Source organism: Macaca mulatta, chromosome 1 (genome assembly GCF_049350105.2).
Source record: "Macaca mulatta isolate MMU2019108-1 chromosome 1, T2T-MMU8v2.0, whole genome shotgun sequence".
Taxonomy (NCBI): domain Eukaryota; kingdom Metazoa; phylum Chordata; class Mammalia; order Primates; family Cercopithecidae; genus Macaca; species Macaca mulatta.
In genome coordinates this window covers 73597988-73622500 of record NC_133406.1, presented here as the reverse complement: position 1 = coordinate 73622500, position 24513 = coordinate 73597988, and the positions used below count along the sequence as shown (strand labels likewise).

Below are 24513 nucleotides of genomic sequence, written 5' to 3'. Positions count from 1 at the left end.
CACCTGAGGCCACAAGGCAGGAATCTAAATGTCTCTAAGAAGGTGTCTGAAATATATGAACATTGTACACTAGTAATATCATTCTAAAAATTCACACTTTTAATTCTCATCTTATAACTAGGAAATAAAAAGTTATCAATAAGGAGAATCAGCAGGAACATTCAACTGAGTCTAGTTTTTGTTTTGTTTTGTTTTGTTTTGTTTTGTTTTGTTTTGTTTTTTGAGACGGAGTCTGGCTCTGCCGCCCAGGCTGGAGTGCAGTGGCCGCATCTCAGCTCACTGCAAGCTCCGCCTCCCGGGTTTACGCCATTCTCCTGCCTCAGCCTCCTGAGTAGCTGGGACTACAGGCGCCAGCCACATCGCCTGGCTAGTTTTTCGTATTTTTTTTTTTTTTAGTAGAGACGGGGTTTCAACGTGTTAGCTAGGAGGGTCTCGATCTCCTGACCTCGTAATCCGCCCGTCTCGGCCTCCCAAAGTGCTGGGATTACAGGCTTGAGCCACCGCTCCCGGCCTTGAGTCTAGTATTTAATGCTATATACTATTTAAATAGTATTAAGATAACATACTTGTCTTTCAGTATTATTGGCTCACATGTTCAGAACGATCTGAAGACTTTACCAAAGCAGACGTTCTCGTGATATAGCTTAGCTGGTAAACAGAGGTATATGACTGCTAAACAATGACTTCTCTTTGTAAAATATGAGATTTAAAAGTCAAAATTGCAAATAGAAAATATTTTATATGAAATAACAGAAGGATAGTCATTAATGCATTGGTTAAGAAATTAATTTAACTATTTATCATAGAGGGTTGTTCCAGGTATTAGGATGGATGACAGAAATTATCAACAATACTAACAACAGTAACAATAATAATTTCAGTTCTATTGACATTTACAGAACATCAGTACATGAGTGTACGTCTTTGTAAGTGCCTCTTTTAGGCAGTGGGGTCACAGAAGAGATCAAGATAAAGCCCCTAGCCTCATGGCAATTACATTTTAGACAGAATGCAAGCAAATAACTAGGGAATATACCTGGAAGTGATAAGGACTTGGGGGAGAAGAATAAATTGAGTGTAGAGAAGTACGGAATACCAGCTGATAGGGTGGAAGATAATACAAGGAGCAGAGTTGGTATTTCACCTTAGTGTTACTCATTTTGTGCAATGTGGTTTTTTTCTCCATACAATGCCACCTGTAAGAATTACAGTCCAACAGGGAAAGCAAGAGAGACAACACATACTTAGGCCAACTAGAAAATAAATTAAATGTAACATATTAGTAAGTACTAAAAGAGGCGATATGACTTGGCATAAATATGAGCCTTGAGAAAGGTAAATTGGAGAGCACAGCAGCATAGATGAAATAATATGCTTAAAATCTTATTTAATTACAAGAAAAATAAATATATAATGTAAAGAGTTGTGTCACCTGAAAAAGTGAAAGCCGTGCACTTTTATTTAATGTTTAATCACCTAAGAAAATTTATTTCATTTCATAAGGTTGGTAAAAATGCCCTACTAAGACCTAAAACAGTTCAATGAAACTATAGACTAATTTCATGTATGAATACAGATTCAAAACTTTTAAATAAAAGATTACCAAATTGAAGTAAGCAGTATATTAAAAGAATGATATACCAGGACAAATTGATTTGATTTTAAAAATGTGAGGATGGTTCAACATCAAAAAATCTATCAACATACTTCTTACATCAATCAATTAAAGTAGAAAGCCCATTTTTTTTTTAATCAATAGATGCAGAAAAAAGGCATGCAATTCAGAAGTCATTTCTAACAAAAAGTCAAAGTAAAATCAGATTAGGACCAAGGTACTTAAATGGGATAAAGTCAATGTATAAACTGCTGCACTGAAGCCTTAAATTGAGGACTGATAAGAAATTTTATGTATAAATAACTAAGTTGCATAACTATGATGCAGCAAAACAAAACAAAACAAAACTTCTTTTATGGTAATATCATGAGCCTCTAAACCCTGATGCCCCGTCTGCTTTTTCATAGGTAATGCGGAATAAAATAGAGTAACCCTGCAGCTGTCAGCTCCTCTTATACAGTAGGGTACTCACTCGGCTCAGGCTACTGAAGCCACCAGTCTTGGCAGGTGCGCCGCAAGGAACAGTGTCGCCCAGACCACAACCATGTGTAGCTTCCTTCCCTCTGCTATGTACACTTAGGGTCACTCATTTATGGGTTTGATAATGAACCAAAGTAAAAGGAGTTGAGTCTTAGTCATCATCCTCCTTGACTTTTAAAGATGGGCCAATATTTGATGTCTACCTAAAATAAACCACAGACAAAATGTATAAATATTTCACAGAAGGAATAATAATGAAAATATATTCATTGAGTTCATGTTATGTTCTAGAAATTGCTTTCATTTAATTCTTACTGCAACTGTGTCAGATAAATGCTATTGCTGTTCCCGTTTTACAGACAGGAAAACTGAGTATGAGGGATTAAGTAATCTGCATAAGATTACATAAGGAGTAAGAGTTGGAATTCACACCCAGGCAATAGGGTTCTAGAGCCCATGCTCTTCTCTACTTCGTCACACTGCAACAGGTGGAAAAAAAGTGCAATCTTCCTTGATGGAAGGACTTAATTCCCTAACAAGACAATCCTTCCAAAGTCAACATATAAACTGAGCATCCTTCAAATCAGAATGCCAATGTTTTTTGTTTGTTTTATTTCGAAGTGGATAAAATTCTCTTTATAAATGCTCTTATTCATAAAGTTCTTAAAAATAGTTTGATGAAGTTAAAGACGTAAGGAAGTTGCTCACTATGCTTTTAGATGTTAGTCTTTTCAAGCCTAAAGCCAATCAACTAACTTGCATGTCTAAGTTTCTGCTTAAAATGGGGAACTTTGAAGGTGCCATGATTTTTTAGAGAGACTTTTCAGGGATGTAAAACAGCTGCTAAAAGTCAATCGTTCCTTAAACACTTAACCAGCAATTTAGCTGTCCTATTTTCTGAAGACTTATAATAAAAGAACAGAAAAAAATGGACATATAAATCATTAAGAACCCCTCAAATAAAAGAAATCATCATGATAGGAAAGCCATCTCTGAAGTAAACATTTTATTTCCAGTGCAAAACTATAATTCTATTTAAAAGTTTTAACGTAATACTATTGTTTTAGAGAACACATTTCTTGCTTATTCAGGCCAATAACACGTTCTTTTGTCTGAATTTTTAGGGATGCGACAATATTTCTTAATCTTTCTTATATGCAATGAATATACAAAAGGTCAGGAAATTAAACAAACTGAAAGTTTTAATCTCATATATTTTGACCACACATATGATAATAAATGTGGTCTTAAGCATAGAAAAGAATAGAATACAATATTTAGTTAACTGGCTCCTTAAAATTCTTGGACACAGGCCGGGCATGGTGGTTCATGCCTGTAATCCCAGTATTCTTTTGGAGGCCAAGGTGGGTGGATTACCTGAGGTCAGGAGTTCGAGACCAGCCTGGCCAACATGGCAAAACTCCATCTCTACTAAAACTACAAAAATTGGCCAGGCATGGTAGCATGCACCTGTACTCCCAGCTGCTCAGGGGGCTGAAGCAAGAGAATCGTTTGAACCCAGGAGGCGGAGGTTGCAGTGGGCCAAGATCGCCCTGCTGCACTCCAGCCTGGGTGACAGAGTGAGACACTGTCTTAAAAAAAAAAAAAAAAAAAGTCTTGGACACATTGATTGATTGATTCATTGAGACGGAGTTTCACTCTTGTTGCCCAGGCTGGAGTTCAATGGTGCAATCTCTGCTCAGTGCAGCTTCTGCCTCCTTGGTTCAAGCAATTCTCCTACCACAGCCTCCCTCCTGAGTAGCTGGGATTACAGGCACCTGCCACCACACCCAGGTGATTTTTGATATTTTTAGTAGAGGCAGGGTCGCATCATGTTGGCCAGGTGGGTCTCTAACTCCTGGCCTCAGGTGATCCACCTGCTTCGGCCTCCCAAAGTGCTGGGATTCCAAGCATGAGCCACCACACCCAGCCAACACGTTCATTTTTAATAATGGCTCCAGGGTATTTTCAGGAGGGTGATCAAATTAGATACCATCTCTGTTGGCCTACTGACTATAATAACGATATCCTTCTCCATATTGTTATAAGAGATTGTTTTATACAGTTCTAGAAATTTTCTATAGAATTAGATTCATTTCTTCTAACTCACTGCTGTCAAAAAGATATATTTTTCTAAGTTTGTAACTTTTTTAAAAAAATAGGTTTTAGATGGAAACATTTATAGTAGAAAAATAGGGGTTTTTTTTAGATCTTGAAATGTTTATCTGCAGAGTTATTATACCAAATCTCTTAATCTCTGCTGGTAGATATCTTATTCAAGTTTTATCTTCTGAACGCTCTTTCTCAGTCTCAATACCAAGTTCCAAATCAATTCGCTGTTAGCTCAACTACTAACACAGACTATCTCCTAAGTATTAATTCTATTTTTTAATATATATTCTTTAAGTTCTAGAGTACATGTGCACAACGTGCAGGTTTGTTACATATGTATACATGTGCCATGTTGGTGTGCTGCAGCCACTAACTCATCATTTACATTAGGTGTATCTCCTAATGTTATCCCTCCCCCCTCCTCCCACCCCACGACTGGCCCCAGTGTGTGATGTTCCCCTTCCTGTGTCTAAGTGTTCTCATTGTTCAGTTCCCACCTATGAGTGAGAACATGCGGTGTTTGGTTTTTTGTCTTTGCGATAGTTTGCTGAGAATGATGGTTTGCAGCTTCATCCATGTCCCTACAAAGGACATGAACTCATCCTTTTTTATGGCTGCATAGTATTCCACAGTGTATATGTGCCACATTTTCTTAATCCAGTCTATCATTGATGGACATTTGGGTTGGTTCCAAGTCTTCGCTATTGTGAATAGTGCCGCAGTAAACATACGGGTGCATGTATCTTTATAGCAGCATGATTTATAATCCTTTGGGTATATACCCAGTAATGGGATAGCTGGGTCAAATGGTATTTCTAGTTCTAGATCCTTGAGGAATCGTCACACTGTCTTCCACAATGGTTGAACTAGTTTACAGTCCCATCAACAGTGTAAAAGTGTTACTATTTCTCCACATCCTCTCCAGCACCTGTTGTTTCCTGACTTTTTAATGATTGCCATTCTAACTGGTGTGAGATGGTATCTCATTGTGGTTTTGATTTGCATTTCTCTGATGGCCAGTAATGATGAGCATTTTTCATGTGTATGTTGGCTGCATAAATGTCTTCTTTTGAGAAGTGTCTGTTCACATCCTTTGCCCACTTTTTGATGGGGTTGTTTGATTTTTTCTTGTAAATTTGTTTGAGTTCTTTGTAGAGTCTGGATATTAGCCCTTTGTCAGATGGGTAGATTGTTAAAATTTTCTCCCATTCTGTAGGTTGCCTATTCACTGTGATGGTAGTTTCTTTTGCTGTGCAGAAGCTCTTTAGTTTAATTAGATCCCAAAACAGAGATATAAACCAATGGAACAGAACAGAGCCCTCAGAAATAATATCACACATCTACAACCATCTGATCTTTGACAAACCTGACAAAAACAAGAAATGGGGAAAGGATTCCCTATTTAATAAATGGTGCTGGAAAAACTGGCTAGCCACATATAGAAAGCTGAAACTGGATCCCTTCCTTACACCTTTAGCAAAACTTAATTCAAGATGGATTAAAGACTTAAATGTTAGACCTAAAACCATAAAAACCCTGGAAGAAAACCTAGGCAATACCATTCAGGACATAGGCATGGGCAGAGACTAAGTATTAATTCTTTAAAGTGTTGTCAAGCTCTGACCTGAACTCTCAAAGTATTCTGGTCTAAGAGGCAAGAAAAGCCGTGTTCTTCAGATTAATCAGGTTGAATTTAGCTCTGATAGCTCTTATTTTTTCATTTATGTTACAAATACCAGGAAGCCCTCTGAGTTTGAGTTTGACCTTGACTCATTTTTCAGGTCCACAGACAGCATTGCACCTCCAAAACAACTAGAGTCCTATGTCTCTTCTACAACCTTTGCTTGTTTTAGGGTGTTTTTAAAAATACTCCCCACATCCAGGCAAATCCTCTATGTTTACAAGGACCACATCTGAAACTTCTCTTCATCCCAGCCTCTCTTCTTAGAACTCTCCAAAAAGTTTTTTGTGGCACAAGTATACATATGTAACAAACCTGCACGTTATGCATATGTACCCTAGAACTTAAAGTATAATAATAATAATAAATAAAAAAAAGACTAACAATGATTTCATGCCCTGCAGTATAATTTGGTAGATACTGGCCCATTGTTAATTATAAATTACCAAATTAATCATCAAGCAATTGCCCAGCTAACATGCGGTGAGAGCCCTTTTTGTCACCAATTATTAGTAAGAACACTCTAAAAATCTCAGGTCATAGTCCTCCTGGATGAAACCTTTTCCCCTTGATTTAAGATAGAAAATTATGGTCAGTCCTTCTCCATTTTAATTTTTATATTGCTCCTCTTTGATTTTTTTTTAGAGTTACGAATGTACATATAAATATGTCACCTTGTAGAAATCTGTCTCTTAAGGTTTCAAAATAACTGTATTTAGGGAAAAAATATAATCTAACAAACTATGACTACAATTACTAACTGAACTCCACCTCTGCGCACATGGTACTAAGTGGATGTACAATTTATCCCTGCTATGAAGAAGCTTACGGACTGGGACATGAGATATATATCCTGGCATTTATATAAGGTGCGCTAGAAGGTACCAATAAAAGAGATGAAACAGGATAACATGTAAATAAATGATTTTTGTCATGGCCTGTGCACATTTTTTCGGATCTCTTTCCCCATAAGAACATGAGTGTGTTACCACTATGCTCCTGTACAGTTTAGCGAGAAAAGAAAATAAACTTCAGACATTCTAGAATTCCATTACAAAATGCTGTTCTTTCTTCTGTTTCTCAAGTCCACGTTTTAGCTAAGCACAAACATCTTTGGCTTCCCCTTTTTAAAAGCTTTCTATACATTTTCTTATCTCTGAGAAGAGGATGTGCTGTTAATGCTTTAATTGCTTAGTTATATATTAGTAAGATTCATGGACTTAATTTCACATCTTCAGAAAATATGAATAATGATTTCTCTTTCCCTTCCTCCAAGAAAAAGTGACTTATTTAGCAGGCACACTAACAGTGCAAAGAAATGAGTTCCGATGTTTCATTTAATTGAGTTATAAACATGAAAACTATCAAATCCTATGCAACCCTATTGAAGCATGTGGATGTGTGAATTTTCTCCATGTGTTTGCTCTGTGTCCTTCAGAACACCCACGGTGGCGGTGAATCACTGAGGTGTGTATCAGTCTGACAGTCGTAGAAAGTGGCAAGACTGAAAGCCAAACCCAGGAAACAGCATTTCATTTAGCTCCTGGAGTACTGCTAATTGATCTCAAACCCTTCATTACTGTCTAGTCCTAAGGACTCAGGAGAATGCAGGCATTTAGAAAATGACTTAACTGAAAACAAAATTCTAGGCCTTGTGAACTTCAATTGCTCTATTCCTGTATTATTACACTGATTCTAAGTTTATCTTTCATTTCAGGTCACTTGGAAACCCCCACTCATCCAGAACGGAGACCTACTTAGCTATGAGATTCGCATGCCTGACCCTCACATCACTATAACCAATGTCACTTCCGCAGTGTTAAGTCAGAAAGTTACTCATCTGATTCCTTTCACTAATTATTCTGTCACCATTGTTGCTTGCTCAGGGGGTAATGGGTACCTTGGAGGGTGCACAGAGAGTTTACCTACCTATGTTACCACTCACCCCACCGTACCTCAGAATGTTGGCCCATTGTCTGTGATTCCACTAAGTGAATCATATGTTGTGATTTCTTGGCAACCACCATCCAAGCCAAATGGACCTAATTTGAGGTAAGAGAAGGTGACTATGATTTTTATTTTGCTATGGTCCTTATCTCTCCAAGAACTGGGGAAGTGAAGGAGACTTTTATTTCTGTATGAACACAGAACTAATTTGGCATTGAATATCCACTGACTCATAACTTTCACACACTATCATACTGCACACTTCAACTTACTATGGAAACATCAAAGTCTATCAAAGTAGAAATATAATCATCATATTTGAAGAGCTAAAGACCCTTGAAACCACAATCACCATTCTCTAAGGATTCGCTACATAATCTGTCACTTCATTTTCAACATATACTTTTATTATATGTTAGGCAAACCTGACGTATGTTCTATATGATACATTTGCACAAATGTACCTCAAAATTCTAAGGTGAACACAGTAATTCTTTGGCACATTATTAGCATATAGAAACTTGTGAGGAGTGTGGTCAGTGATCCAGATAAGATAAAAGAAAAGAGCTGTGAGTCAGAAATTGTTTCGCAACAACCCAAACTTCATACTTGGCCGAGAATACAAAGTTGATAATATTATCATTGTTTATAAAGTATTGATAGTCATAGGAAACCATTAACTTGATAAGCTTTGTGTATTCTACTTTGTGTAAAACTGGCAATAAAGATTTGGCAAATCTAACATAGAAGAAATCTAAAATGCTATCATTCTGGCAGATAATAGTAAAATGTGAATGCAACTGATTGTTCAAAATATTAAATATATGGGATTTTTTCCAGAAAAAAAAATTTATCCGAAACAAAACCACATAACTATAAACTTAAGATGTTGTTCTTTATGCTTGCACACATGTATCACAAGCACATGCCACAAAACAGCCTGAGTTTTGGTAATCTCAATATTAGTTGAGATAATCCTGATGTTCCTGCTTGTCTTTTGCTTTAGATATGAGCTTCTGAGACGTAAAATCCAGCAACCACTTGCATCAAATCCCCCAGAAGATTTAAATCGGTGGCACAATATTTATTCAGGAACTCAGTGGTTTTATGAAGATAAGGGTCTTAGCAGGTGAGATTACAAAAACTATAAAAACAAATGCTGGCATTTAGTTCTGGGCATGTTGAATAGTTCAAAGTATCTTAGTGTCTTCATTGTGTGAGCGTGTTATCAGTTATGCAATAAAACATGTTTGGTTATTATCTGTGGCATTAATCATCCAACTGTAACAGTCAGCATGTTTAATGTTTTCCATCTTAACTGCATGCTTAAAATAAGCCTTTTGAAGTTGAACTTGTAGATGTTCACGCCTTAACCTATTGCCTTTGTCACAGCTTTATCTAGACATAAAACATAATGGAAAAATTTGGAAATATTGAACACATACAAAATGGAGGGAATTCCTGGCCATTTGTCGAATGCTTGCTATTTCTAGAAATGACTTGTAAATGAATTATAATGACTTATAATTGATTATAAGTTATTGATCCAGTCTACAAAAAATATTTAGTGAGCAGGATTGGGACTTGAAAGAATTCAATCTAGAGTTCAAAGACATTAAGTTAGGGCTAGTAGGTGATGTTAGAAAAGGGTGCTACATGGTAGGGTTAGGAGGTCTGGGCTCTGCTTTATCCTGTGCTAGAGAACTGGCTTTGTGATGTTAGGCCACAAAGCTTCACTTCTTAAAAATCACTTAACTTCTCTGGGCTTCATTTTTGTTGTCTATAAAATGAGGTGATTTTATAAAATTAAATGACTTCTAAATCAGAGAAGCAATGTGATTAAATTTCCAAAAACATGAATGTTATTTTATGAAAACTCCTCGATCATATGTTTCAGTAACTTTTCTATGTGTGTCATTATTTTTCTAGACCCACCACTGGGTAGCTGTAGTCTGAACCCTGTTTACCACTCTAGCCTTGTCTCCCATCCCTTCCTTACCAAGGCCTCTACATTCCAGCCACATTTGCATTGCATTCAGTACCTCCAACATACAACACTTGCTTCTTCAGCTTTTCCCCATAGTTGGCTTTTCCTGTTGCCTGACTAGATCATTTGCCATGTCTTTGCCTAGAGGTTTCTTCCTCTAGGAGGCCTTTTCTGCCAACCCTCTTGCTGGTCTGATTCAGCTCCTCTGTAATACTTCCACAGGACATCCCCTAACATATCACTATTGCCATTGTAGCGTACTGGCCTGACTGCTTGTCTGAACACCACGTTATATTATCAGATCTACCATAAGGCAGGGGTGCAGTCCTCGTGACTCTGTCTTCAGTTCCTAGCATGGTGTCTGGCACATAGCAGTACATAGTGCCCTGCACCTGAATGCTTCAAGGCAAAACAGTTTAGCTCAATCAAGAATTACTTTACTTCTCTGCACCTTAGGAATGTTAGCTGTAGTGTTGTGTCTCTGGGGAATGGCAAAACTAAGGAAAAGTCTCCTGTCCTCTTAAAAAGTTGTCATGGGAAAACATTCTAGTTCTTTTAAGATTCTCAGAGAGAGGCATAGCATAAACCTGATCAAGCCACAGAATGAACTATATGAAACTGTCACTTTTATAGGCGAAGATTGGTCAATTACTAGCAGATCCATGTTGCTCATCCTAAATTACCATGGTCAGTATACTATTCTCAACTACTTTAGATTCATTATTTACTCGATTTGGCATCCCTATATGATTTTCACTTCAGTAGAAGAAATTCATTTATTTTGCCTATTTGTGCTTACTATGTGCTGAGGCACTGTGATAAGGAACGAAAGATAAATACATTTTAGCCCTTGCCCTCAAACAACTGACAATCTAGTGGAGGCACCCTTTCCGCTGCCCTCCATAGAGAGCGTGATATATGTTAATTGCTGTCAGAGTTATCTACAGAGTCACCAATTCTACCTAAAGAAGTCATTTCAAATAGTAGCTTCCTGTGATCTGTGAACTCTAAGTGCTTAAATGTAACTATTTCCAAAAGTAAATAGAACTTGACTATTTAACATTACTGAATCTGAGTTTTAGCAATGAGATACTCAGCCAAAATGAAGAGAAAGTCTCCAAAAGTTAATTTTGTTTCTTTACGCAAGAAATGAAAACTTATTAAATAATTAGGACCAAGGCCATAAAGTGAGTTATGAATTTTTAGTGATTCCTCTAAGGATTCTTAATGCGAGGTTAAAATCTAAGATTTCAGGAAAAAATAAGGTGAATTTCCACAACTTAAATTGAAACATGAATGGACATAAACACACCCATGACAGCTGCTTCTAGAAGGGAAGTGTGCTGATAAAAAAATTGTGTTGAAGAGATATTTTGACTAGATTCATAATGCCAAATGTCATTTTTTTCTGGTCGTACTTGCAAAGATTGTTTTTATTTATTCGAATAACAGCTACAACTTACATACAGCTTGTAGAAAAAAGAAAAGCATTTCTTCTTAACATTCAGAGTAAGTGGTGTGAGTCTTTATGAGAATCTCTTTTTCTAGCCCTCTACCCTTTATAAGTCCATGAAAAGTTAGGAGTGCCTTTAGCCCAAGGGGGAGTGTCTTGCAAATATGAGAGAAAACCAAAACTTGGTCCCCTGGTGGGGGTGATATTTTTCTGTTTAAAGGAAGTGATCTTGTTTGATCAGATGGTGCCACTGGCCACCCTGGCAACATCTGGGGCTCCTTGTTCCTGCTGGTCTGCTAGTGGTCGCTCAAATTGCAGACGGGGATGAAGCTGAGTATTCGTCACGTGTTGGTTCACATCTGTGTCACAGTTTCTTCATGGCCCTTCCTTTGCCTACATTTGTTTTGCTGATTTATTTGTTTGGGCAGGTATGTTTTCTTGGGTTTTTCATTGAATTCTAATATCTTTGGGAGGATTATGTAATTTCCTGTTCTCCCCAGATTCCACCATCCCGATTTCCTTCTTAACATCTGCATAAATAAAAGGAGCACTGAAGTGTTTCTTACCATCTTGACTTGAATATCACCATAGTTACATTTGGAATCAGCTTTTAAATGGCACTTCTCCTGATATAAAAAGTAAAATTAAGATTCACTAGACATCTTTTTATGAATATATTTGTGACAGTAAATATAAGTTGAAGCCAATTTCCTAGTTCAAGTGGTCTATTTTGGCTAAGTATGTGTTTATAATGTACAGAAAAGCACCAATTTAATTTAAAGCATCATATTTGGAAATTCAGATCATTCTAGTAGTTATTTTTTCTTTTATATCTACATGTACAAAACAGTCTCAAGCCAATTATCCAGATAATTTAATTCTAACAAAAATACTTTTTGCTCTTATGGTTATCTTGCATAAGGAGTAAATTTGTCTAAATTGCACAGCTAGTTGCCTCATTATTGAATTTTGCTCTGCCTGTGTAGACACGAACTCCGTATAACTACAGGTTTATACTGCTTGTCAGTTTTTAACTTTTCTTCCTTAATAATTCCTTGCAAAGTGACCAAGTTATGGTTGTTGGGGGAACTATAACTTTGGGTTTCCTGACATTTTCATCACTTGGAAAATCTGGTGAACGTGCTGTTATCACCTGGAGCTGCTGATGTGAGTCAGGCAGAGTTTAACAAGAGGGCGGCGACCTCCTTCATTTTAAGCATCAATCTACCCTTACAATTTTCAGCACCTAACAACACTGCCTTCTCCTGAGTGATCAGATAAAGCTGCTAAGAATACAATGAGCATATTCTCCTTTTCATTGTGGATTTAAAGAAGAACAAGTTATAAGAAAGAATAGGGTTATTTCACTATTATAGAGAAAATATTGACTTGCAGGCTGTAATTTAGATTTGTAAATTAGTTTTCATTAAGTTTATGAAGGAAGGCATGTTCTAATTGCTATTCCTTTTAATTATTTATAAATTTCTCAGAGTATTTTTTTTTTTTTACAATGACTATTTGGATGGAGACCTCTATGTGATTCCTCAAGAATCCACTAATTGTATTACATTTAAATTAAAACATTCAAAATTAACACATTTTCATTTTATTTTTCAAAGAAGGGTAAGACTTGTTTAAGATGTAAATGCTTAAGCTAAACATATCATAAATTCTAAGTTTAAATCTTATCGACATATATTTTCATATATATTTTTAAACCTACTAAAATAAAGATATTTCGAGTCCTAAAAGAGGATACCATTTCTGTGGGGATAATTTTCAAAAGAATATAACTTTTTTTTCTCTCCTTTGTAATAAGATTAAATGTGTATAGATGGCATCTTTATCTTTGCTAGTATGAAAGACTGGATCAGTTCCATGACATGTGTTTCTATAATATAAATAATTTCGGGTTGTAGCTATTAAGTAAAGAAGTTAACTTTGTACATAGAAAGGGCAAGTGAAAGGAAGGCTTCTCCTATGACTACCAAGATGAGGTAGATGCTATTAGTTTCTTCCTTAATAGGTAAATGTGAATAAAAATTGGGTCTAGGAATGAAAGCCAACTTAAGTCAATGCTGATATGCCATCTCATAGCCATGTACTCAATTCAAAATGAGTAAACATGTATTTCACATTCAAATTAAATTGGTCACAGTGTTTTTTCCCGTTGGATTTTTTTCAATGCTTTACATTCCCCTCACGATGTCCTTTTCTGTGTTATCACATTAAGTGTTACCTCATTGTATTAGCCCATTTTGCATTGCTATAAAAGAATACCTGAGACTGGATAATTTATAAAGAAAAATTTACTTGGCTCACGGTTCTGCAGGCTGTACAAGAAGCCTGGTGCCAGTGTCTTCCTCCGGTGAAGGCTTCAGGGAGCTTTTACCCATGGTGGAAGGTGAAGAGGGAGCAGGTATGTCACATGGCAAGAGAGGGAGCAAGAGGGCGATGAGAGGAGTGCCATGCTCTTAAACAACCAGCTCTCCCCTGAGCTAATAGTGTGAGCGCTCACTCATTACCGCAGCGATGGCAGCAAGCCATTCATAAGTGATTCACCCCCATGACCCAGACACATCTCACTAGGGCGCACATCCAACATTGGTGATCACATTTCAACATAAGATTTGGAGGGGACAAATATCCAAACTATATCACTCATGAAAACTGAGCTGCTAAATCCAGAAGGATGTGTTTTGTCATAGGAGGTTTTTTCCCCTAGTGTTTTCTTAGAATTAAAAGGAAAAACTACTTTCATTGTCTGTGTTTCTTTCTCATGTTGATGACAAAGTAGAACAAAGATGGAAATTATTGCAAAATTGTCTGAGGTCTGATAATTCTGGTAGTGTAGGTATCGATAGCTACAGAAACATAACAGCTTCAACTTTCACTCACAATCTAAAATGTCTCACTTTATAGAACTATTCAAGCATGATAAACATTACTCTTCAATTTTTGAAGCAAAGATCTTCAATACTATTTTTAGAATCAACAAAAAGATGTTTTAAAGTGTCTACCATCAACTGAAAATTTTAATAGCTATAGACTTAAGCAATGGAAACAGTATTGCGTTTTTCTTTGTTTGCTATTCCCACAAAAGATTTGAAGACGTAAGGAACAGTATGCTTTATGAGGTTTCTCAAATCCACCATCACACAAGTATGCTTGTGTGATGGTGTACTCAAGCATACTTTGGGTTGTGGCAGAGATGAGGAAGAGTTAGTGGAAGAAGTAACTAAATAGCCTGCATTTTCAGAAGCTTGATTTATATTGGTGACAATATTGACACATGAATTCTGTTAGGACATCAATAAAGCTGACACATTTTTAATTCTGATGAAAATAACCCCAGGCATTCTGCAGCTGCCCTGAATAATTTTATTGGTTTCCCCAAACATATCAGACCCTTCCAAGGTACAAGTCTTCACATATTTTGCCCTGGACAGATGTCTTCAGTGGACAAAATACCACTTCTTATCAAAACCTGCCCCAAATGTTACCTCCTCCGTGAAGACTTCCCAGATGGATATGGTTAAATTAGATGCTTCATCTGATGCGTGTTCAAAGAAAAAAGAATAAGTGAATAAATACTTTAGATGTTCTCATTTAAAAACATATTTCTGTAAAATTTTGTATATACTATGGCTCTAGGTGGACAGATAACAATTTTATTATTTTTAACATCTGGCATATTGGTAATATCCAATAAATATTAAATGAATGAGCAAAAGAATGAACGAAGTGATGTATTAAATATGAAAAAGCAATATAATTTGTTTTCAAAATATTTTTAAAAGGAGCACTTTGCTAAATTTCAGCAGAGATATTTTTCTATTGGACAGGTAGGTTTTTATCTCACTAACCTAACAAATTATATAAGTGACCTGAAATCTTTGAGACTGCGTGCTTAAATAACTATGAAACATCTATTCATTCATTTATAAAATTATCTATTCAGTAAATAAACAAATTAAAACTGCATCATTTAAACATAATCTGGTTTTCTAATTCATTGGAGTAATGACACCTGAACCTTAAAATGAATATTGTTCCACAAGTAAGATTTTAACACATATTACTTTTTATGAGGAAAAATACCATAGTCATGTCTATACCATAATAAAGTTTATAATTTGCTGTCTGGGGAGTGGCAGAGGGAGAAACCGGAGCATGGTCTCAAGCAAATGAGGGAAAACTATTGTAATAGTCCAAGTATTCCTAAATGGACCCACAAACAGTTGATTTTACTAGCTACATCATAGACTCAGTATAAGTATTCACTTACTTTGAATACTTACATTGCAAAAACTTTTTCCTACAGAGTTTGAAATGGACATTTTTCAAGACACGCCTAGAGAACACAGTTTGTATTTAGAGAAGAAATCGGTTGATACACATAAGTTTTGTCATGAGTATATGATGTTAACTGATCTAGCATTTTTGCTTTAAAATGTATTATTTTATCATTTGTTAAATGGAATGTCTCATTTAATATCAACAATCAACACATAAGTCCATTTGAAAAATGATATACATAGAGTGAATGGAAAACCACTTCAAGCTAACTAATACATTCTTTCTTGATATGAAGTGGTGAAATGTGAATCAATATATATATATGTAGACAAGTCATAGGTATATATTCTTACTAAATACAGACTGGAATTCAGACGAAATGAAAACAGTATATTTCAGCGTTTAAGAGAATTCAAGATCTTGTTTCCTCGGCCGGGCGCGGTGGCTCACGCCTGTAATCCCAGCAGTTTGGGAGGCCAAGGCGGGTAGATTACAAGGTCAGGAGATGGAGACCATCCTGGCTAACACGATGAAACCCCGTCTCTACCCAAAAAAAAAAAAAAAAAAAAAAAAAAAAATAGCTGGGCGTGATGGCGGGCGCCTGTAGCCCCAGCTACTCGGGAGGCTGAGGCAGGAGAATGGTGTGAACCCGGGAGGCGGAGCTTGCAGTGAGCTGAGATCCGGCCACTGCACTCCAGCCTGGGGGACAGAGCGAGACTCTGTCTCAAAAAAAAAAAAAAAAAAAAAAAACTTGTTTCCTTAAAATTTAACTTAACAATGGAAGTTAAAGAAAGTACAAAAGACCAATTTTTGTATGGCATCAAGTGAAATATCTACTCATTTCCCAATTAATTTTTTTTTTAATGTGGAAATAGTGGAATATTGGAAATGAAGAAACCCTATGTCCAGCTAACCCTGTTAACTAGTTGTGAAAACGTGTGCAAATCCACTTGCTTTCTCAGGGTCTCAGGTTTTTTTGTTTAATCTGTAAGATGTAGCAGACACTTTGTTATTTGAAGCAGATAAACTCTAAAGCCATCTCTTACTGTAAAATTTTAGAACCTCCTTCAAAACAGGCATCGCAATTTTATGTATCTATGTGACCTGAGTTTTGTAGATGTAAATTGTATATTTTGCCACACTTAAATTACGGTGAAATCTCTTAAAGTATTGTAAGAACTAAAGCCCTATAGAATTTATTTACAATCAACCCTTTTAGTGCCACTTGATATTGTTAATTCCACATGTAGAAAAGAACCAGAGACATGGTATCACTTTAAATCCATAAAGATTATTAATTGTATAATAACAAAGACATGTGGAAGAAAAATTTACATATTATAGGAGAGGAGACTAGGTATCCAGACTCTAGCTACGTTTCTTTTAAGTCATTTTATGAAGTAAAATATAAGTATTTTACACAGGGAGAGAGCTAATGAAGCCAAGGTCGCTGGTTCAATTCCCTTGTGAGCCATTAGCTTCATTTCATTCCATTGTCATAGGCTTGCTACCCTCTTAACCCCAACTCACCATCCTTCATATTCATACTATTGGTTGCAAAGGAAATTTGGCCAGACTGTTTGAATGTGCAAGAAAAAATCTATTCCCTCTGCTAGAAAAATAATACAAAGGTCAAGCCCTAGTGATATGACATCATCCAAGTATGGACAGAACAGATTATCATTATAATTGTTATTATTACTATTATTATTATCATCACTATTATGTTGGCAGTTTAGCATTATGGTTAAAAGAGCAAGCTCTGAAATCAGACTGCCTATATTTGAATCTTAGTCCTCTTACTTATTATCTCAATGACTTGGACGAGTTATTTATCTCTTCGAGCCTTGTTTTTCTTATTTTCAAAATAGGTATTATAAATGGCACCTTATAGAGTTTTGTGAGGAATGAATGGGTTAATATCTATAGAAAATGCCTGACAGCTATTAAGTAATTATTATTATTTTTTAGTTGTCTGGATCAGCATATGTATTCATTTTCCAGGGCTGCAGTAACAAAATACCACATCCTGGGTGACTTTAAACAACAGAAATGTATTCTCTCACAGGTCTGGATATAAGAAGTTGCAAACCAGTTTGTCCTCTGGGCCAGACTCCCTTCCAGAACTCTATAGAAGAACCTTTTCTTGCCTCTTCTAACTTCTGGTAGCCCTAGGAAATCCTTGACTTGTGACAGCATAACTCCAATTTCTGTTTCTGTTTTTACATGGCCGTGACCTCCCTGTGTGTATCCATGTGTCTATACAATTTCCCTCTCTTTTTTCTTCCAAAGACATCATCTTTGAATTTATGGTCCTCCCTAATCCAGTGTGACCTCATCTTAACTTGATTACATCTGCAAAAACCCTAGCTCCCGATAAGGTCACGTTCACAGGGACCAGGGGTTTGGACTTGAAAATATCTTTTTGTAGTATACAGTTCAACCCACTGCAGCAGACAAAGCAGAAATAAAAGAGGTAATAAACACCTGAGAAGAGATGGTAAAGCATCAGGTGTAGAAAATCTGATGCAAGCACTTACTTGGGAGAAATAGATAAATAGCCTCAAAAAGTCACTAAGTTTTACCTGTAATTACAATAAAGCAACACCCTTCAATGTGGCTCAGGCAGAAACCTGCAAACATATCTTTGGGCTATGAGTAAGAAACAGGATGAGTCAAGCAGATTTCTTCTACCTAGGTGGGAGCGAAATGCTCTGAGGATCCTGAGACAATTTTGGTCAAACTATTTAGCACAATCCTGCAAGTGGCATCTACCCACCCACACCCCACCACCTTTGCATCATCACAGCAAAGATTGTGACATACTGAGACAAATACTATGGGCCTTGCATTAGAGATGAGGTATCCTTGATCATCTAATAAACCCAAATTAGGTAATGATCTGAGGCCAGTGTTTGCTCATCCAGGACAGGATGCCTCTGGGATGGTCGTGTGTTGCACTACATATTTAAGCAAGTATCTCAATCTAAGCTATTGTCCACTCATAGCCCAACTGTGTCTGTTTATAGCATTTTCTTAAACAGGCAGTTCTGCACCAAACAAAGGAAGCCTGATGGTCTTCTGCCCAAAACTGGTTTAAAAAAAATGGTGGCTTTACTCTATCATCAATTTAATAAATTACTTGGAAAGTCTTCCTCATATCACATCATCATGTCAGTTTTTGCCTTCTGCAAAGTAAGATTCAGTTTCCACTGTATTGACTCAAGTAAATATGTTCACACTATGGCAAAATACAGCTCACTGTAGCAGAACTCTCAGCGGGAGAATGTTGTACACTTTGGTCACAGTTACAATTTAATTTAGGGGTTTATCTGTCTGCAATGAGATTATGGGAAGGAAGCATAGGTATAGGAAGAAAATGGTGATGAGGGATTCTGATATTTGAAAATGGATGAGTTTCCAAAAAGAAGAGCATAAAACTCTCTGGATCAAATTCAGATAGAAAGCTGGCAGGTTGCCTGATTTGTAATTGCATCTTGAATTGAGCTGTAATCCTCACCACTTCTGAAAACAATAAGAAAAAGAAAATGATAAACCACATTTGTTTTCAATAGCAATATTTATTCAGCATTCCTAACAAACTATTTCCCTGATGCTTTGGTTAAGACTGGCAAGTCACAAAGTTAATGATATGTGTTGTGTAAGAAGGGAAAATAAAATAATGTATTTTGTAGGGAGGAAAAGAAAACAGTATTTTGTGGAGGGATGGAAGGAAATCCTGTATTTTGTAAAGAAAAAGGAAATTATTTGTTTGAATTTTTGTTAAGTAGAAATTTATCCACTTTTTATTTTAACAAAACAACATTTTAGGTTTACAACCTATGAATATATGCTCTTCGTACACAACAGTGTGGGTTTTACACCGAGCCAAGAAGTGACCGTGACGACGTTAGCTGGTCTTCCAGAGAGAGGAGCCAGTCTCACTGCGAGTGTCCTTAACCACACAGCCATCGACGTGAGGTGGGCTAAACCAAGTAAGTAAGCTTCTCATACCTATGTTAACACTTTGCGGGTTTTCAAAAGCGTATTCTTTCTTTACTATGACCCTCCCCCATGTACACATCATTTTGATAGTGAAGTGTTACCGCTAAATTTTTACCAATCACAGATTGACAGGGCTAAGTCATTGAAAACTTTAAAAGGGCCATTTTTATTAGTACCCAAATAAATTAAAAATGGACACATTAAAACTAAAATCCTGAGGCCCCTTTGCCATTCTTGAGAGGCAAACTCTCTCCTACTTTGACATTCTTCTTGGACCTCCTGCTCTCCCTCTGTCGTTTCCTTTGCATGAACTATGTAATTTCTATCCTACCAGTCAGTCGTGACAGACATGTCCATGTATTAATTAGATACAGTGTGCTATTGTTCACCTTCCTTCAGAGAGCGCTGCCCTAATATCTTGTAACTCACTGCTCATTAGCAAGAACCATTTAATTGGATTGCAATAATGGAACAGATTCTTCCCAGTGGATCATCTTCAGACTGGCTACGGACAGAATTCCAGCTTGATCCAGTAAAAGAAAGCCTAGGCATCACCACTGGATCCACTTGAATAATGCAGGGTCGACCCTGGACCTGCTGGGTACACTTTTTTAATAGGCATTTGGAGGAGTTCACAGAGTGATCTAATCTGTTCCTACAACTTTAGAAACCACAATAACTGAAATTTTACAGTTACTTGGTCAGTAGGTCATATTAACATGTTAATTTGTTGTGATCTGTTAATTTGTGATGATCCCTTATGACAAGCAGAAAAAAAAACCCTGAATCTACCATGAGAATATGTATTATATCATTCTTACAGGTATAACTTGAGATCTGGCAAGCAGTTTAATCAAAATTTATTAGAATAATACCAAATATTGAGAAATATCTGATCAGGAAAGACCCAGTTAACACATTGTATTTATGAAAGAACGCTCTGCTCACTGGGGCAATCATCTATTGGTGATATAAAAAGACAAAAAGTCACTACTATTTGGGTAATATAACCAAATGATTTTGATTCAGCCTTGAGTTTGGTTACAGCTTAAGAAGAGAGATGCTCCATTTAGGATACCTGAGTGATATCAATTGTGAATTAAAGCCAGAATGGAGGATATCAATTGTAGATTAAATTAGTAGGTTACGTTTATCTGTGTTTCCACAAAATAATCCATTTTCACATAAACAAAAAAACTATCATTCTCGGGTTTTTATAAGGCTGCAGATATCTAATGATCTGTGACACTTGCATTGGGATCTCTTAAACCATTTTTAATGGAATAATATAAGTTAATTGATGCTTATGGTTACCCTCTGAAACACGTCTGGGAAAAATACAAAGTTTTTTATTTGGGGATGTGTTTTAAGGTATATTTCCATTCATCTCCCTCTTCTCTCTACTCCACCTCACTAACTGATTCGTCTTAAAAGCCTACTCATGAAGGTAGGCTCTCCCCCCTCATCTGACATTTGAATACTTCTGTTAAGATCCGGCTGGTGAATTTCCACCAATATAGGTCTTTATGTTATAATTGCATTCCTGAAGTAAGCGTGCTTATAAAAACTGACAAACCTAATAGATCTGAAGCAGCTCACTGAAGTTTCATTACCTTGGTAATCTGAACCTCTGACCTTCGGGATGTAGGTAATGCAATCTGCTGTTATTTCCATTCATACCTTGGAAATTTTTCAGATAACTATTTGTGAGCACAAAGGTTAACTCTCAGAAGAGGGTCAGTCTTGTGAAAGCTTGTTGCATTATCATTTTCTTCTTTTGTGCAACTTGCTATCTTAAGTAAATTAACTAGTCAATCCTCTGTGAAAGGTCGCCTATTTTTTGCAATTTTAATTTTAAATTGTTGTCTTGATTGGATAGGAAAAACATGGCATACAGTCTAATACACTCAAAGGCAACAAACTATAGATTGAAAATATTTTGCAGTGGAAAATCATGTTTTAAATTTATAAATATTTGCTTATTAAAAATTACCTTCCAAAAAATACATATATATTTTTAAAAGCATGGTCTTTCTCTATTATGACCCTCCCCATGTACACATCATTTTGGTAACAAAATGTTTTCGGTAAATTTTTATCAATCACAGATTGACATGCATAAGTTACTAAAAGCTTTTGAAGGGCCAGTTTTGAACATTAGTATCACATACCTGATATGTGAGATAAAAGCATCCTTGTGTTACTTCAGTTCATTTTTGAAAGGCAGATGTCGCGAATTGGCAACACAGAGGCCATATTTCCTTCCTCCTCCAGTTTCCAGACACTGTTTTGCCTACAATATTTGAAAAAATAATATTTGCAATTATTTAAAATTATACATAAAGATGATTTGGGAATTCACTTGACAAGTCAAATGATGGGGTGAAACAATACCCACATTTCTGGAAGGAAATTATCAGCTGGAACTGGCTGCCCTTTTAGAGAGATCATGCCCTAAAAATCTGACCCAGTCCCCATTTTCCTGGTCCCAATAGACAGGAGGTGTTTATCCCTGCTTTATAGGATAATACAAAATATTTTGCCCTAAATAAAATACATCAAAGATAAATTATATTGTAATTTTAAAAAATCACAGGTTTTGTAGGAAGAAAAATACCTCACTTAAATTATTTATACAATCCTCAGAGAAGCACAATGAGATAGAAACTTGCCCTTAGTAACTTATCAAACATTATAGATAGTAAGTACCAGTTCCCAAACTCAAATTTAGGACTCACGCATCAAATTTTCTATTTCTTATGCATTTAGGCTTAACAGTCACTAGCACTTTAACAAGAAGGATTTAATAGGATCCTTTTCATTTTGACTGCTCAGTCTAAAATAGAAGGTAAAATAAGAAAATGCCCACCAAAGGGAGTACAGTGGAGAGACAGTGCCTCCTCTGAAGCTGATTCACTAAGGAAGTCAGTGGTGGCCAGAAAAGAGCAGTAAAACACTGTAGGGAGTGAGAGGGCAATGCTTTTTAGAAGAGGAAATGAAAAATCATCCAAATATTGTCCACTTTACTGTCTGTCAAGAGCTCACCCCAACCTTCAGATGTTCATATCTTGTACCATATAATCCTCCTGGTCTTGCTCTCTCCTTCCTCTTTTTTCCATCTTCCCTCTTTCTCTATTTCCTTTTTAAAAATGTTTTTGTAGAGACGTGTTCTCCTTATGTTGCTTAGGCTAGCCTCGAACTAATGGGCTCAAGTGATCCTCCCTCCTTGGCCTCCCAAAGTGCTGGAATTACAGCCATAAGTGACCATGCCCAGCCATTTGTCTATTTATCTTCCTCTACCTTCTCTCTCTCTCTTTCTTCCTACTTTCCTTCCTTCCTTACAGATACATTTATCACTTTCTGTGTCCTGAGCACTCAGTGAACTCTCTGGAAAATTCATAAGGTATGAGGGCATCATCATTAAGAGAGCAAGTTTAAAACCACAGAAAAAGCATTTGTCTCATCCTGATCTCTTAATCAGAAACTACGGGGTTTGATAGCTAGAAGAATATCTGACTTTGCCTGAATTTATCTGATTAAAGTGGCAATATCTGTAACTAATTCCGAATCTCATCTCTTCTAAAAAGCACCTACCATTGTTGCCTCATCTTGTTCCTCTGTTCTCTTGTTCCTCACTTTAATTATCAAATAGAAGAGACCACATCTGACTTTTCCATTGTCTTCCTTCTCAGTCACTTGTGCACCTGTTGTAATCTGTCTCTCTTCTCTTGTACTCTACATGGTTTTAGTTATCACATAATGACCCATTTCAAAACTCTCTTCTCGGTGCCATCCTACTGTCTTCCTCTTGTATCCAGCACTGTGAATGATCCCTTACCGACTATTTCTTTTAGTCGGTAATGATCCCTTACCGACTAATTCTTTCCCAATAATCATTACTCCCCTCTTCTCACTAACTACTTCTTCTCATCCCTGAATAAAGATGTTTCTCAAAGTTCTTTCCTGAGTCTTCCTGTCATACTCCTATTCTCTTGTTGGTGATTCCATCTATACTCAGTGTTTCAAATTCTTCTAATTACAAAAATGACAACAGCCAACACTGTATGCAGTAATCCCAGCACTTTGGGAGGCCGAGACGGGCGGATCACGAGGTCACAAGATCAAGACCATCCTGGCTAACACGGTGAAACCCCGTCTCTACTAAAAAATACCAAAAACTAGCCGGGCGAGGTGGCGGGCGCCTGTAGTCCCAGCTACTCCGGAGGCTGAGGCAGGAGAATGGCGTGAACCCGGGAGGCGGAGCTTGCAGTGAGCCAAGATCGCGCCACTGCACTCCAGCCTGGGCAGCAGAGCAAGACTCCGTCTCAAAAAATAATAATAATAATAATAATTTCAAAATAGGCTTTGGGATCAGGGATACTTAAATTTGAATCCCAGTTCCAGTATGTTTTGGCACTATGACCTAGAACTTAACCTGAGTTCCAGTTTTCTAATCTGAAATATGAGGATAATAAGAATAACTGCCCTAAAATATATTAAGGGCTAAATGAAATAATATATGTTTAACAATTTGTAATCACCTAGTATTTGTATAAAGCATTATTCTATTTCTAAAATGTGCATGGTCCTTTCCATAACATTTTATAAAATGTATAAAAGGGGAAGTCATGTCTAGTAAAAGCTTGGAAGTTGATTTTGCAAGGCTATTCAGATAAAAGCATTTCTACAGTGAGTTGAAGATGTATAAAGAATATATATTATTTTATAATTACTTGACTTGGCTAAAAGATAGAAATTTAAAAATCTAGTTAAAATGTTGAAAACTTAGGCTGGGCACTGTGGCTCATGCCTGTAATCCCAGCACTTTGGGAGGCCGAGGGGTGCAGATCATGAGGTCAGGAGATCAAGACCATCCTGGCCAACGTGGTGAAACCCCGTCTCTACTAAAAATACAAAAAGTAGCTGGGAGTGGT

General features: G+C 36.7%; 1 protein-coding gene across 1 annotated transcript in view; it reads left to right on the top strand.

Annotated features, from left to right (window-relative positions):
- Positions 1-24513, top strand: part of USH2A (usherin) — a 797990-nt gene that overhangs the window by 531291 nt on the left and 242186 nt on the right. The window contains exons 41-43 of the mRNA XM_015116260.3: positions 7606-7940; positions 8842-8964; positions 19406-19569. Coding sequence (XP_014971746.3) covers positions 7606-7940; positions 8842-8964; positions 19406-19569 — 622 coding nt within the window. The remainder of the gene's footprint in view (positions 1-7605; positions 7941-8841; positions 8965-19405; positions 19570-24513) is intronic.